This window comes from Cnephaeus nilssonii, assembly GCF_951640355.1.
Source record: "Cnephaeus nilssonii genome assembly, chromosome: 19".
NCBI classification, from domain to species: Eukaryota; Metazoa; Chordata; class Mammalia; order Chiroptera; family Vespertilionidae; genus Cnephaeus; species Cnephaeus nilssonii.
The window spans coordinates 33,722,944-33,738,039 of record NC_137090.1 but is presented as its reverse complement, the minus strand read 5'-3'; the positions used below and the strand labels follow the sequence as shown (position 1 = coordinate 33,738,039).

General features: G+C 35.2%; 1 protein-coding gene across 4 annotated transcripts in view; it reads right to left on the bottom strand.

Annotated features, from left to right (window-relative positions):
- GOSR1 (golgi SNAP receptor complex member 1) overlaps positions 1-15,096 on the bottom strand; it is a 40,926-nt gene that overhangs the window by 25,207 nt on the left and 623 nt on the right. For 3 of the 4 annotated variants that reach the window (XR_013815111.1, XM_079798878.1, XM_079798880.1), the window contains exons 2-6: positions 13,197-13,317; positions 8,702-8,789; positions 8,228-8,335; positions 4,407-4,498; positions 1,705-1,779 (exon numbers count right to left, since the gene is read on the bottom strand). Coding sequence is in view for 3 of the 4 variants with exons in the window: in XM_079798878.1 (XP_079655004.1) it covers positions 1,705-1,779; positions 4,407-4,498; positions 8,228-8,335; positions 8,702-8,789; positions 13,197-13,317 (484 nt within the window). In the remaining variant the exon portion in view is untranslated. The remainder of the gene's footprint in view (positions 1-1,704; positions 1,780-4,406; positions 4,499-8,227; positions 8,336-8,701; positions 8,790-13,196; positions 13,318-15,096) is intronic. The other variant, XM_079798879.1, reaches the window with a different exon arrangement.

Genomic DNA, 15,096 nt, shown 5'->3' with positions numbered 1-15,096 from the left:
AAATGTTGTGGTGCCAAATAGTAAAAGAAATGCTCAAAATAGGACAGGGCATGTCAATGACAAAAGCTAACCCGAAGTAACTCCCCATGGCCAAAGGTGGAACAATCTGAAAATAAAATAACAACAGTGCTGGATTATAACCAACAGGATAAGTATCTATGAGTGCACACTGATAAGTAATTAAATAAATAAAGGCGAAAGAACAGTGCTTCTTCATAGAATTATAATTAATAAATGTACAAGGACTGATAGAAATAGAAAATCACTAGTAGGCAAACACCACAGTAATAACTGAGGAAGAAGCAAGATTCACTAATAGATGCTATTAGTGGGAAAAGTTTGAGGAGAGCCCTAGCTGGTTTGGCTCAGTGGCTAGAGCGTTGGCCTGAAGACTGAAGAGTCCCAGGTTCGATTCCAGTCAAGGGCACATGCCTGGGTTGCGGGCTCGATCCCCAGTAGGGGGCATGCAGGAGGCAGCCGATCAATGATTCTCTCTCATCATTTATGTTTCTCTCTCTCTCTTCCTCTCCCTTCCTCTCTGAAATCAATAAAAAAATAAAGTTTGAGGAGAAACAGAATATTTACACAGTCTCAAAGCATCTTCCCCAATATTAATTAATTAATTAATTGGAAATAACAGTAATTTTACAGTGAAGAAACCTGGAAGATAATACCTTAACTAACAATCTAGGCTAACATTATCAATACATGTAATGCAAAAATTCTCTTTATGGTGATCTTTATCAAATACAAATGAATGACCAAAGCTATGAATAACTATAAACTACACATACTATAGGAAAGACTGCCCCCTTGTGCCAAACAATATTAAACAGATTAAGGAAGAACACTAAAAACTATCTGACACTAGAAGCACCCAGACTTCTAAAAAGGTCTTGATCTTTCCATGTTCTGATTTCAACAGTTTATATTTAAAGCTGTAATCTTCAAACAAAAAATAAATTGAACAGTACATATTAAGCTCATGTGAGTATATCTTTCAGCAGCAAATATCAACATAATTCATAACATTTAATTATTATGAATACTAGCTGCTCAAGTGCTTAGAGGCTGAGTTCACAGAGATAAGTAATTTCCTGATCCTAAGTTCTATAACAATATACAGAGAAAATAAAGAAATCAGTACATATCAGAGAAAAAAATAAATGAAGCAGGGACAGAGCATGGTGACTTGCATTAAGATGTGTGTATGTGTGTGCAGTTTATCCAGGTTTTTAGGCATTTTCTTTTGAATTCTTAGAAAATAAGATATTTTCTTTGGATTTGATGGGTGACTAATTGCCCATTATAATGCTTCTTGACATAGCTAAGTGGTATCAGGCCATTCAAACGTAAGTCATCAGTATTATTACCATTATTATTACTAATAACTTATAGAAATGGACAAAATTATTAGAGCGATAGACTTGTTAAAGAAAAAATAGGCAATAAAGCACATATTTCTGGTAATAATTAAGTGATGTGAATATAGATTTTTTTATATTGACAGCATATCTTTTCTAATTATTGTAGGAACAGTGCAATTCCATTTCTACTCAGCAGGGTCAAATAGAAGAATTAAATGAATTAACATTGATAAAAGCACTTATTATAATAAACACCATAAAAGTTTCTTATGTAAGCAAATGAATTACTAAGTATGGGAAACTACAACAGTATATGCATACATTCAGTAATACCTACTTTCGAAGGTGCTCATGTTCTTTCAAAAATAGTTCAGTTCTTCTGTTGTTTACTCCAGACCCACTTTTATATGACCTAGAACAAAATAGAGAAAATTAAAGAACATTTCTGGCAGATTTAAGAACATTTTGGCAGATATTGCAAGAAAAAAAAGATTAATGTGACTTAACTCTAGTAATATCCAAAGTGGACAAATTGAGCCTCTACATAGTTTTAAATTAACAATTAAAATGCATATTCCTTTTCATCTTCTTCTAAAAATGAAATTTATTATAAATAAATATGAATGGCTCTCTCTAATTTATGCTTAAGAGTTTATTACTTTTCACCAAAATAATCTAATATTCTTAAACAAACAAAAATCTTACTTTCCTTTCTTTGTCTATTATCTCCTATATTTTTATTTTCTCCAAGTGTAAAGAAAATTTGGACTAATTATTACACAGCACATGGGATGGAAGAGCTACTGAAATGGAATGTTTCCTTCATAATGGTACATGTAGTCCATTAACTGAAGCCTAACTAAACTGAAGCTAATGATCTGCCAATTTTGGCATACTTAAGGATTTTTATCTTGGTCTTAAGCACATTAAAATTTATAAGAAAATGCCTTTTGTCACTACTATCAACACTCCTATGTTTCTGTTCTTTACTCACAATAAGTATTAAGAACAAAAATAAAAACTTCAAGTAACTGCACATATACTGCAGTAAGACAAAAGAGGGTCGTGCTGCTAAAACTCATCTACTGGCTGAGAGGCAGTTAATGTGCAAAGCACAGCAGGAAAGAGAACACCAGGAAAAGCACAATGGTAAAACTGAACACACTGGACTTTAAAGACTCATGGTTTGGATTTAAATCTATATAGCCAGTTAGCAACCTTAGACAAGTCTCCTAATAACTCGTTTTATAAAAGAGAATAATTGCTATAAATACCAAAAGATTGTATGAAACCCAAAAAATGGTAATTGCCAAAAATTGAACATGTCATTTATTACTACTATATCTCATCTCACTAACTGTATTCTGCCTCGTATTATATTAATTTGAGTAAGTGCCTAACTACCTTCTAACACATAGAGGGCCAGGTTGGTCTTTTCATTTCTACCTTTTACTGTGACTGGCATAGTGTCTTACGCATGGACGGCAATCAGGAAATAGTTTAGATGAATAGATGAACATGTTTCTTTTATGATCATCTCTCAGGAAACAAATTATTAAAATGGGCTGTATTCTAGTCATTTCCACAAACTATGAGGAAGCTAAATGCCTATATATTAAAGGCTGTTCCCTACACTGGACCAAAATGCATTCCTTAAGAGGTATATGTAAACAGACTGTTCAGAAATTAAAAGATTTACATGTTCCTAAGAACTAAAAATATTACAAGGTTCCTAATTATGGCAAGAATGTTTACTTTTTTTACACTCCTATATGTTACACAAAGGATATGTCTAAAAATAAAAAACAGAGGTAAAACAGAGACAAACAGTAAATTATTTTTCCAAGACAATTTATGGAGGTAGAAACATAACTTCGATGTCTGAATAATCGTGGGTTAGAGTTTTGAACAAAGTTTTGAATGCAATGAATACTAAATTATTTCTGCTGCAAAACTATCTTACTCTTACAACAAAATAAAGAATCTTGAGGAAAATGTTTCTCAGAGTACACATGATTACATCATCTTATGATTGGTAATGTATATCACAGTTTATGAATCATAAGTAACATACTTATGAAATATAAGTATCATAAACTTATCACAAGTGAGATAATGATAGGCATCAAGAGTGTGAAGTCTTCAGCTTTAGATGCTCAATAGATTCAGCCTTGTTGGCTGTGTTGAGTTGTGAAAAAAAAACAAACTATCAAAAATGGCCCTGGCCGGTGCTCTCAGTGGTTAGAGCGTCAGCCCCCGGAACAAAGGGTCTTGGGCTTGATTCCCAGTCAAGGGCATGTACCTTGGTTGCAGGCTTGATTCCTGCCACCCACTGGGGCAAGTGTGGGAGGCAACAGGTCGATGTGTCCTCTTACATCAATGTTTCTCTCTCTCTTCCCCCCTTCTCCCTTCCTTTCACTCTCTCTAAAAATTAATGGAAAAAATATCCAAGGGTGATGATTAAAAAAAGAAATGTCAAAAATGTATATGAACTGCTGGAATATATTATTGAATGTGAGATAAAGGGATGTAAGAAAAGAACAAACCTTTAACGCTATGAATTAAGATCAGCATAAAAATATTGGAATTCTTTAAATAACTTTATATACAGATATATTTCAGATTCCAGAAAAGTAAAAGCTACTTTAATAGTTTCCTGAATTGTAGGGGCAAGATAGAGGGGTAGGTAGGTCGTAATCAGGAAGCAAAACACAGAGAGCTTCAGTTACTGGTAATGTTGTAATTCTTAAGGTGGGTGGTAGGGGATCAGAGAAAATTTTACTCACGAATATATCTTGTAAGCTGGACTTTGAATTAAGACAGGAAAGCCAAGGTTGGCAGGAGGCAATGGTAAAACTAGTGGAAGCTGGGTTAAGACCAGGAAAGTAGACTCGGACCACACAAAGAACAGTGAAATAGACATTAGAAACCTTTAAATCTAAACCATGATTCTGCCACTCAATTTGCTGATAATCATGGATATACCCAAAATATAAATCTGAACAAACATCCTACAAAATAATATAAAAGGTAACTTACTCAATATCCTTTCGTACTGATCCCATGAGATTCTCCCTTTCCCGTATTGCCATAAAGTTTGCTTTGGTTTTATGGAATTCATGTGTATAATCCTGCAATAAATCAATATCCAGTTTCAATGTAAACTAATTGTATCTTTTCATCTTACTGAGCCAGTATGTACTGTCATCATATTATAAACTTCTGTCAAGAAAACTATTTAAGAAGTCAATCTGCCAAGAGGTAAAAAAATAACATTATAATAACTTTCCTGAAGAATGACTGACTTCTTTTAAATGATGGTAGAGTAAGAGTGCTGCTAAATCACTATCCTTCGTATTTTCTCGTATCTTGTCTTATGGGACAGAGTTGTAAAGTAAAAAATAATTCTAAGATAAAATGTCTTCCAATAGCCTAGGATAAAACTTGAGGGGCTTTTTCTACTCTTTAGTGCACCCAATGGGCTTATTTTAAAATTTCACCCTTTTGTAACTCCAGTAGAAATTTAATTCTTAAACCAATCAGAGTGAAGAACAGAACCAAGAGTAATGTAAAGAACAAAATAAGCGTTAAATACTTTCTTTTTCTACTACCATATTTTAAAGCTATTAAGGAGTATTATTATTTTTTAAATCAGAGAAGTATAAAAAGATGAAAATCAATCCCATTTCCCAGAAAGTCCCTACTGACCCTTTAAAAAACAAAAATAATACATGAACATGGAGAGAATACTAAGAGCACTGAAAGAAAGAGAAGTAGAAACCATCCTGCTCCACAGCTTATAACATTATCATCACTTTAATTTTCTTTCAGGAAATATGTTCTTGCATATACAAGCTTATCTAGTTTTCATTTATGTTAAAGAAATCATACTATATTCTGCTGTACACTGCGTTTTGTAGTTCATAAGTTATTAAGTAATCTTTCCATATTATCAAATATAAATCTTTCTATGCCTATCATAATAAAATGCCTATTAATGAACATTTTAGTTGTTTTATTTGCTGTTAAAAAATGCCACAATAAACATTCTTGTATACATGTTATTGAATTCTCTCTCTCCCTTATTAAAGTGTATTTAAAGAGTAAATGCCTACCAGAACAATTAGATCAAAGAATCTTACATTTAAATCAGACTGCACCAATTTATGTTCCCAGAAAAATGAATGAATATCCATTTTCCTATACTCTTGCCAATTATAAGTTACACATGTTCCAATATTTGCTAATCTAACAAGTGAAAAATCCTATCTCATTTTGATTTGGGAATGCAGCTATATATCTTTTTATGGCTTTGGCAATTCATTTTCTATATACAAGTTCATATCTTTTGCCCATTTTCATATTAAACTATCTTTTTTCTTATTTCTATTATTTCTCTGTATAGTAAGCAAATTATTTTTTATAGTTTCTGGTATTAGGTCTTGCTTAGAAAGTCCTTTACTACCCAAAATGGATAAATTCACCCTTGCTTTATTCTGAACTTTCTTTTTCTACATCTAAATCTTTGATCCATCTGGAATTTATTCTGGATGGAAGAAATGAGATAGAATTTGAGGTTTGGTCCCTCCCCACCCCCCAAATAATTAGCCAATAGTTACAGCTCTATTTATTTTATAACCTCTCTTTTCCCCATGGATTTAAAATACTACCTTTATGGTAAAACTAAATTTCCATGCATATTTGGGTCTATAAGTAAACTCTATTCAATTCCATTGGCCCCTTTCGCTCTAGAATCAAACTGTCTTAATTTTTCTAGCTTCTTCATGGGTTTTAATATCTGGTAGAACTAAGCATCCTTTACTAATTATCTTCATTTTCACATGTTTTTTCTTGGTTAATCTTGTATGCCTATGATTCCAAATAAACTGGAATCATTTTGCCAATTTTAAAAAAAAGGAACAAATAAATTAAAAAACCTGTTACTTTCACTGGAAATGCATTCAATTTATAGGATGACTTAGAGAGAAATCTTCCCATCCAAAAGCAGAGTAAATATATTACATTTCTCAATAGAGCTTTATGCATTCAAGTCCTATACATCTTATTACATTTATATATAAGGATGTTATAATTTCTTCCATTGTATTTTCAAACAGGTTATTGTTTATATGAGAAAAACTACTTGCCCTTATATATTAACTAGAGGCCTGGTGCACGAAATTCGTACACTTGGGGGAGGGGGTCCCCTCAGCCTGGCCTGCTCCCTCTTGCAGTCTGGGAGCCCTCATGGGTTTGTCCAACTGACGGCTTAGGCCCGCTCCCCGCTGTCAGTCAGACATCTTTAGCGCTGCCGCAGAGGTGGGAGAGGCTCCTGCCACTGTGCTCGCCAGCCGTGAGCCCGGCTTCTGGGCTTCTGGCTGAGCAGCGCTCCCCCTGTGGGAGCAACTAACCACCAGGAGGCAGCTCCTGCATTGAGCGTCTGCCCCCTGGTGGTCAGTGTGCATCATAGCAACCGGCCATTCCGCCATTTGGTCTATTTGTATATTAACCTTTTATTAGATAGGATGTGATCTATCATCTCTCTGAATTTGTTCCTAATACATTTTTTTTAGTTTTCTTTGGTTGTATTAGCTATATAATCTCATCACTGCCACATAATACAAATTTTGTCTCTTCCTTTATCTTCTCTTTACCAACTGCAACACAAAGAACTTCCAAAACAATATTAAACATCGTGGTGATAGTGGGTATTCTTCTTGTTGTTTTTTTTCCTTTTCCTTTAATGGGAATGTTTTTAGTGCTCTATTATTAAGCACTAGAGGCCCAGCGCACGATTCAATCATGCGGGTAGGGTCCCTAGGCCTAGCCTCCTGCGATCAGGGCCATCTTCTGCCTGTTCGCCAGTCCCCAGGCCCAATGCTGCCTCCGCTGCCGCCACTGAGCTGCCAGGCTGTTGGGATCACCAGCTCATCCCCAGCCACTGCCGCTGCTGCTGGGGCTTGAGGTGCTGACGAAGGGGAGCACAGCAGGGGATCTGGGTGCGGACAACCGGCTCCCCGCCTCCGATGGCAGCGGAGCTGGATGTCCAGGGTGTCCGAGGCAGCCCCCCTCAGCGGCCGCCAATCCAGCCGTTGAGAGGCGGGGGGGGGGGGGGGGGGGCGGGAGTCCCGCGCCTCTCAATGGCCGGATATGCCACCCAGAGTCCTGCCCCCCAGCCTCCCACCGCCCAATCGTGGGCGTAGCGGAGTGATGGTTATTTGCATATTGCCTTTTTATTATGAAGGATGATGCTAACTTTTAATCTGAAATACACTTTTTTTTTGCATTAGGCAACTAAAGTATTCTTCTATTCCTACTTTTAACAAGAGTTTTTAAAATTAGAAATGGCTGCTGAATTTTTTCAATATTAAAAAGATTTGCCCTCCTATTTTATAGTATATATTAACACCCCATATATAAATATTTAAGAGTTTATTTCATTTTGTTGTTACACTTTTAATATTTTCTCAAACAATATTCTAAATATAGTAAATTATTCCTCTTCCATGTTACCTTTGAAGGCTAATGAAAGTATACTCTAAACCACATTATTGCCTATGCATGATCATTGGCTATTTCACTGTTTCAGTTAGCTAGCGAGGTTTCCCATGGTTTATTTACCTACTGACGAATAGTATTCAATTTTACCAGGAAAAAGCAAGAGTTCTTAGATATCAGACATTTTCAGAATTTTATAATACCAAGAAAAAAAAAGTAAAACAAGACAAACTTCTATAGCATGTCATTTATCCTCTCAGAATATTTCCCCCTGCGTTCTCTTAAATACACGTGCACACAATCTATTCAGGGATTAAAACAAACCCTATAACAACATAAAACTCTCAAGCCCAGAGTATTACCTGCAATATGTCTCTATGTCGCTGTAATGTATGCATCAGTGCTGCATTCAAGGAGGGGACACCTGCACTGTTGGTATATTCTGCCATTTTATCATTTACTCCTGTAAGCTAAAAAAAAAAAAAAAAGAAGAAGAAGAGAAAGGGAAAAAATATATATATTTTAGAAAGCACTATAAAGAGATAAAATAAATTATTTGCCTGTTTGCCCTTTGGCTAACAGCAACAAATAAACCAAAAACAAGAAGCTAGTATGCAAGTATTCAGTACTTCCACCAAGTAATACATAAAAGTTAAAAAAAACAAACTCTCAGGGGACCTGGAAATAGCTGTGATCAAAATTCAAGTGGCTTAGGAAGCACACACGCTGAATGAAAAGGTGGTGACTTCAATACCTGTCTGTGTTAATATAATCTAGTACCATATCTAACAAATACACAATTATTAGCAAAAAAGCCATTTAACAGAAGTCCTTACCCTTGCCAAAAGCTGTTCAATCTCAATTGCCATTGTTTCAAACATTCTGTCTTGGCTTGATCCATTTAAAAGAGGTGTTGTGTCAGAGCTAAAGAGAAGTTCAAATAAAGAGAATCCATTACTTAAAACTAATCTTTTAAAACATATTTAAAATAATAAGGTAATTATTCTTAAAGAGGTCAAGTATAATCCCTAAGCCATTCTTTCTGTTTCTTAAGAAACTAACTTTTTAAAAAATATATATCTTATATTTTTTACAGAGAGGAAGGGAAAAGGATAGAGAGTTAGAAACATCGATCAGCTGCCTCCTGCACACTCCCTATTGGGGATGTGCCCGCAACCAAGGTACATGCCCTTGACTGGAATCGAACCTGGGACCCTTCAGTCCGTAGGCCAACGCTCTATCCACTGAGCCAAACCGGTCAGGGCAGAAACTAATTTTTTTAAAAGAAAAAAAACCATACACCTTTTTATTTGGAAATAATTTCAAATGTACAAAAATTTGAAAAATTAAAACAGTACCATGAGAAGAAAACCCACATAGATTTATCTTATCCCAATTGCTTTATCACTTGCTCTCTCTCTCTCTCTCTCTCTCTCTCTCTGAATCACATCATGGTTTTTTACCTTTAAATTCTTTAGGGTGTATATTCTAAGAATCAAGATACTCTCTTACATCACTACAGTATAGTTATCAACTTCATAAGTTTATACTGGTACACTTTTCTTTAACCTGCTGTCAGTTGTCCCAATACAGTCATTTATATCTTTCTTCCCTTCCGGTTTAGGAGTCAATCTAGGCTCAGCTATTGCATTTAGTTGTCATGTCTCCATAGCTCTTTAATCTGGAACATTTCAACAGTCGTTTTGGGAGGCATTTTATGCATTAACATTTGTTTTTTAAAATAAAGTTCCTCATTTTTGTTCATTTGATATTTCCTTGTGAGTGGACTGAGGTTATGCATTCTCTGCCAGAATACCGCATAGGTAATATTATAGTCTTTTTAGAGTATTACATCTAGAAGTGTAATTTATATGCAGAAAAATACAAGAATCACAAGAGTATAGCTTGATGCCTTTTTTTTGTATATTCATATACCCATATAACCAACAAGGTAAAAAATCGAGAATATTTCCATCGACTCAAGTTTTCTTGTGCCTCTTCCCAGTCAATACCCACCCCAAGGAAACCATTATTCTTTCTTCTATCTCTATAGATTAGTTTTTCATGTTTACAGATTTTTAAAATTGATTTTTAGAGAGAGGAGGGAAAGAGAAACATTGATGTGAGAGAAGAACATTGACAGGTTGCCTCCTTTACATGCCCCAACTGGATCAAGCCCGCAACCTAGGTACAGCATGTGCCTTGACCAGGAATCAAACCTTTTCTGGTGTAGGGGATGCTGCTCCAAACAACTGAGCCCCTGGCCATGGCTCTAGCTCTTTATTATGTGTCAGAGCCAATCCAAGGTTCTGTAGTTGTATCTTAAAATGTGCCTGGACAAAAATTCTCTATATACTAATAACACAAATCCTCCTCTACAAGACATAAGAAAAAGAAAAATTGGTAAATGAATGTAAGCTCTATGAGAAGGGAAAATGTCTGTGTCTCATTCATCTATACATCTAGCTCCTAAAATTCTGCTTGGCACATGGTAGGTGATTAATGGATACTTGTTGAATGAATGAGGAGGCAAATCTCTACATTCACCATTCTCAGGAGAATATGTGAGTCCAGGGAAATGGTCAAAAACTCATTCTCCACAATACTAAAATTCAGTTAAATTTAATTCATTTTATAGGTATGTGATGATTCATAGGCCAATAAGTTCTCCAAATACAGAAACTAAAAAATTACTCATCACTGAGTTTATTTATTCATCATGACATGCTTTCAACCTGAGCAACAAACCAAACACTTCAGAATGCAATTTGGAAAAAAAAGAAAAAAAAGAATGCAGAGTGGTCTTGATCCTCATGGCCTTAAGTTTCTTATCGAAGGGGACAGTTAGGCTGAAGTAATTCCACAAAGTTGGTCCCAGTTTTGTTGCAGAATTTCTCCAGGAATGTTTTCAAGATAGTTTTTCCTTAAAGGAGTCACAAAAGTATTAAGTTCATGAAGCATAGAAAACATAGAAAAAGTATCATGTAATTGTATCTCTTAACTATTTGGAGTTTTAAAATTACTAGTATATAATCACTGGCATAGCCAAGTGGGAGACTTAAATTCAGGAAATATGCTTAATATATACAAAAGAACATTCCTCATTCTTTTACTTGCTAAGTAAAGGTGAGTCCAAAGCAGTGCAGTGCAATTAAAGCTATGTGTGACATGCCAATAACTTATTTTCCGATCCTACAGTCAATATGGCCCTGCTATCTTTAATTATTTAATAATGTGCCCTATTGAAAAGAAACAACAAGGGGAATATGGGGACATCTATAACACTGTCAACAATTATATACATATAACTTTATATATATATAAAATTTAAAAGGAAGCAACAGTTTGGCTATAGTGCTGGAATGAGTCTTTTGTTGGAATGTGCATAGAAAGTTTTAGAGAGTGGGCTCTGGAGATAGAAAGACCTGGGTTCAAATCCAAAGTCAGTTTTTATTATTATTAGTTGAGAAAAATATCGCATCCATGACCAATCCTCACAAAAGTATGTAAAATAGAGAAGATAACAACTAACAACTCTGCTACCTGCAATTTCACTGGGAGATACATAAAAACATTTTTATAGATAAAAAAATGTCCCCAGCAATATTTTTTAAAAATTAAATATATCAGAGAGGAAGGGAGAGGGAGAGAAAGATAGAAACATCAATGATAAGAGAGAATCATTGATTGGTTGCCTCCTGCACATCCCACACTGGGGATCGAGCCCACAACGCAGGCATGTGCCCTGACTGGGAATCAAACCCTGACCTCCTGGTTCATAGGTCAATGATTAACCACTGAGCCACTGCGGCTGTGCCGTAGCATTCTTTATATAAAACTCTTAGAATAGTAGCTGACACATTATAAACCCTCTGTGTCAGCTATTAAAATTATTATTAATTAGCAAAAGTTGGACACAATGTCCATCTACAGAATAAATTGTGATACAATAATATAATGTAATAATATATACCAAGTTAAATGTATTCATAGCTTAATCTCAAAGATAATGTTAAACCAAAAAGCAAGTTGTAAAATAACTTTGATAGGATATTATGAATTGTTTAGGAATACAAACAAATACCATAAAATATATATGGAGATTATGAGGATGAAAAAAATGGATGCCATCAGGGGCTTAACTGAATTGGTAAAGATTATTTCTTAAAGTGAGAGATAAGAACATGAGAATCCAATATATTATTCTTTATACTTTTCTACATGTCTGAAATATTTCCTAATATTTTTGAAACAAGTGAATGGCCTAAAGTGAGCAAAAGATTCAAAGATAAGAATACATTTTCCTATAGAACTATCATATGACCCATCAATTCCTCTTCTGAGTATTTATCTGAAGAATATGAAAACACTAATTTAAAAAGATATATGCACCCCTATATTATTGCAGCATTATTTACAGTAGCCTAGGTATGGAAATAATCGAAGTATCCATCAATGAATGAATGGACTCAGCCATGAAAAAGATGAACTACTGCCATTTGTGACAACACGGATGGACATTGAGGATATTATGCTAAGTTAAGTAAGATAGGACAAAAACCATATGATTTCACTCATATATGAAATACAAAAAAGAAACAAACTAGCAAACAAAATAAACTCATAGATACAGACAAAAGATGGGCAGTTATCAGAGGGAAAGGAGAATAGGAGGAGGGCAAACATGGGTAAAGGGGGTCAAACGTAAGGTGACAGATGGAAACTAGGCTTTTGGTAGTGAACACACTACAGTGCACACAGATGTCCAACTGCGATGTTGCACACCTACAGCTTATATGTTATTAGCCAATGTTACCTTAATTAAAAAAAAACAGTTTCTATAAATTCAATATAGTAGTATACTGGTTTCTCATAAAAGAACCAAAATTAAAAATAGCTTAGATGATTAATAGGGAGGATACACACTGCATTAGATTCATTCTAAAATGCCAGAATAGCAGTATATGCACTTGGCATGTGGGTAGTTCCTCACATCCATTTAGCAATCAGAAGATATAAGAATACAATATGGACAAATCAACCACATTTTCTTAAACTGATTGACCTAGAAACTTATTTCTAACACTAGCTCATTCGTAAGCCTTAGCATTTTCCTACTGACATTGTCACAATCTTTGCTTAAGAATCCCAAATAAATACTAGTTTCAAGAATTAAGAATTTTTATAAATCACTAAAAACAAACAATAACATAAAAATAAAATACCAAGAATCCACCAATAGAACAAATTACAGAGTTATATTTTAGGTTTTTTTTAAAGCTTTAAAAACATTATACAGTTGAAGGCATAAGAGAGAGAATCTGGTAGTACCTATACCTGTCGCGTCTTCCATCTCGGGCACTGCTGTGACTGTAACTCGTGCACAGTTTACTGAAGGAAACTAGTTTCAGGTCAAGTTCATTTTCCAGCTGTCGAGCCTGTTTCCTGAGATCTTTAACAAAATTATAAAAGCAAATAATTCAGACACAAAAAGTCCATCAGTAGACATAAAATTCACAAAGCTATTCTGAAGAAAACAAACTATAAAAATGATCATATACTGATCTAGGTTCAATTAAAAAAAAAGTTTTAAAAGGAAGAAACCAAAGAAGTACCCAGCAAAGCAAACTGTCACTTATTTTAAACTTCAGGCGGGGCAAAAAGGCAGAGGGGGAGATGCAAATTTTCGGCTTTATCCAAAAGACAACTAGACAACAAATGTTGTTCTAACATCCCTGAAATTATTTATATAGCAAAAAATAAATTTTGTAAGTCAGGGGAAAACAAAAGAAAACACTAATCACAAAGAAACTGACTGAGGTTTATGGCCAACGTCATATTAATTTACCATTTAACTTTATAAAAAAGAAACCATCACTGTTTTTGACAGAGATTTTCCTCTCTCTTTATATCCCAAAACTTTATTAGGCTCATGAAATTCTTAATAGTAGAATGACTTAAGTGATTGAGCATAAAGAACAATATAATCATTGACACAAAGATGTAAACAATTGTCTTTCAACAAGCTTACTCAAATTTGGAGAGGCTGAAATTAACAATGGCAATGAGCTACTACCAAGGTCAAGAGTAAGTATAACAAAACTAACAGCATAAGTTTTAATACAACAGAAACAAGCAAGCAAGCAGAGAAATTGGTTTGGCATCTAAGTGGTTGGGTGAGAGAAGCAGCAGTCCCAACACCCCCATCCAGTTATAAGTAACCTCATTCATGGTGAAGTGGAGGTCAAAATGGAAAGGGCTGGAACGTAGGAAGAATCGTGTAAGGACCCCCTCTTTCAGTACACAGGAATACAAACTATTATTTCAATATACTTATCAGCAACCAGAAGTAGGGAGCAGTGTAATACAGGGGAGCATATTTTCCCAGAAACCGAATCTCAGTTAGAACCTCAGCTCAGCCTAAAAGTTCTGAGATTCTGAGAACTGGCTCTGAGGTTTATTGACAATCTACTTAACCTGTAAGCCTCGGCTTTTTGTTTTTTAAACCCCTATCTTCAGGGGTTTTCAGTGCATTAGAAATCCTGTATTTAAAGCACCTGGCACAGAGTAGGTTGTCAATAACAAGCTGCTACACTTATGACAGCACAGTGCTTCAAAAAACTACAGCCCAATGACGAGTATTCAAGATACCAATAGCCACTTCTACATAAACCAAAAGCATTTCCGAGCTAGTACACACATTTCAAACAGTCACTTTAAATACGTTTTAAACCATCAGCCCACCTCTCTCTAGTTAGCCACTGTCTTCTCCAGTAGAAAACCTCAAGGGAGAGCATTTTGGAAGTACGACAGGCACGTGTGCATGAACTTAGAATTAAGTGTCTTAGACCCAGTGGCTGACAGTGACAATCCCGCTATCTGTGGTGGCTCCCAGAGGCTTCAGGGGGGTTAGCAACAGGAAATGGGTTAAAAGGAAAAAAAATAATTCAGAGAGCAGTCTCTATGTTGCAGTAAAGCACACACTCGAAAGAAAAAGGGTGAGCCTTCTCTATCTGTGTTACCATCACGGCCCGGGAAATGACTTTTACACGAGTCCACTTTAATCCGACCACATTTTCAGGAATCAAAGAAACGTACTGGTCAAATCACAAGATGATATTTTTTTTTTTTTGGTAGAAAAGGTATCACAAATGCAATAATTCACGCTGGTTCTCCCAACTTTCTCGGTTTAACAAAACGGATCTCGGAGGGGATGGGTCAAGTCATTTCC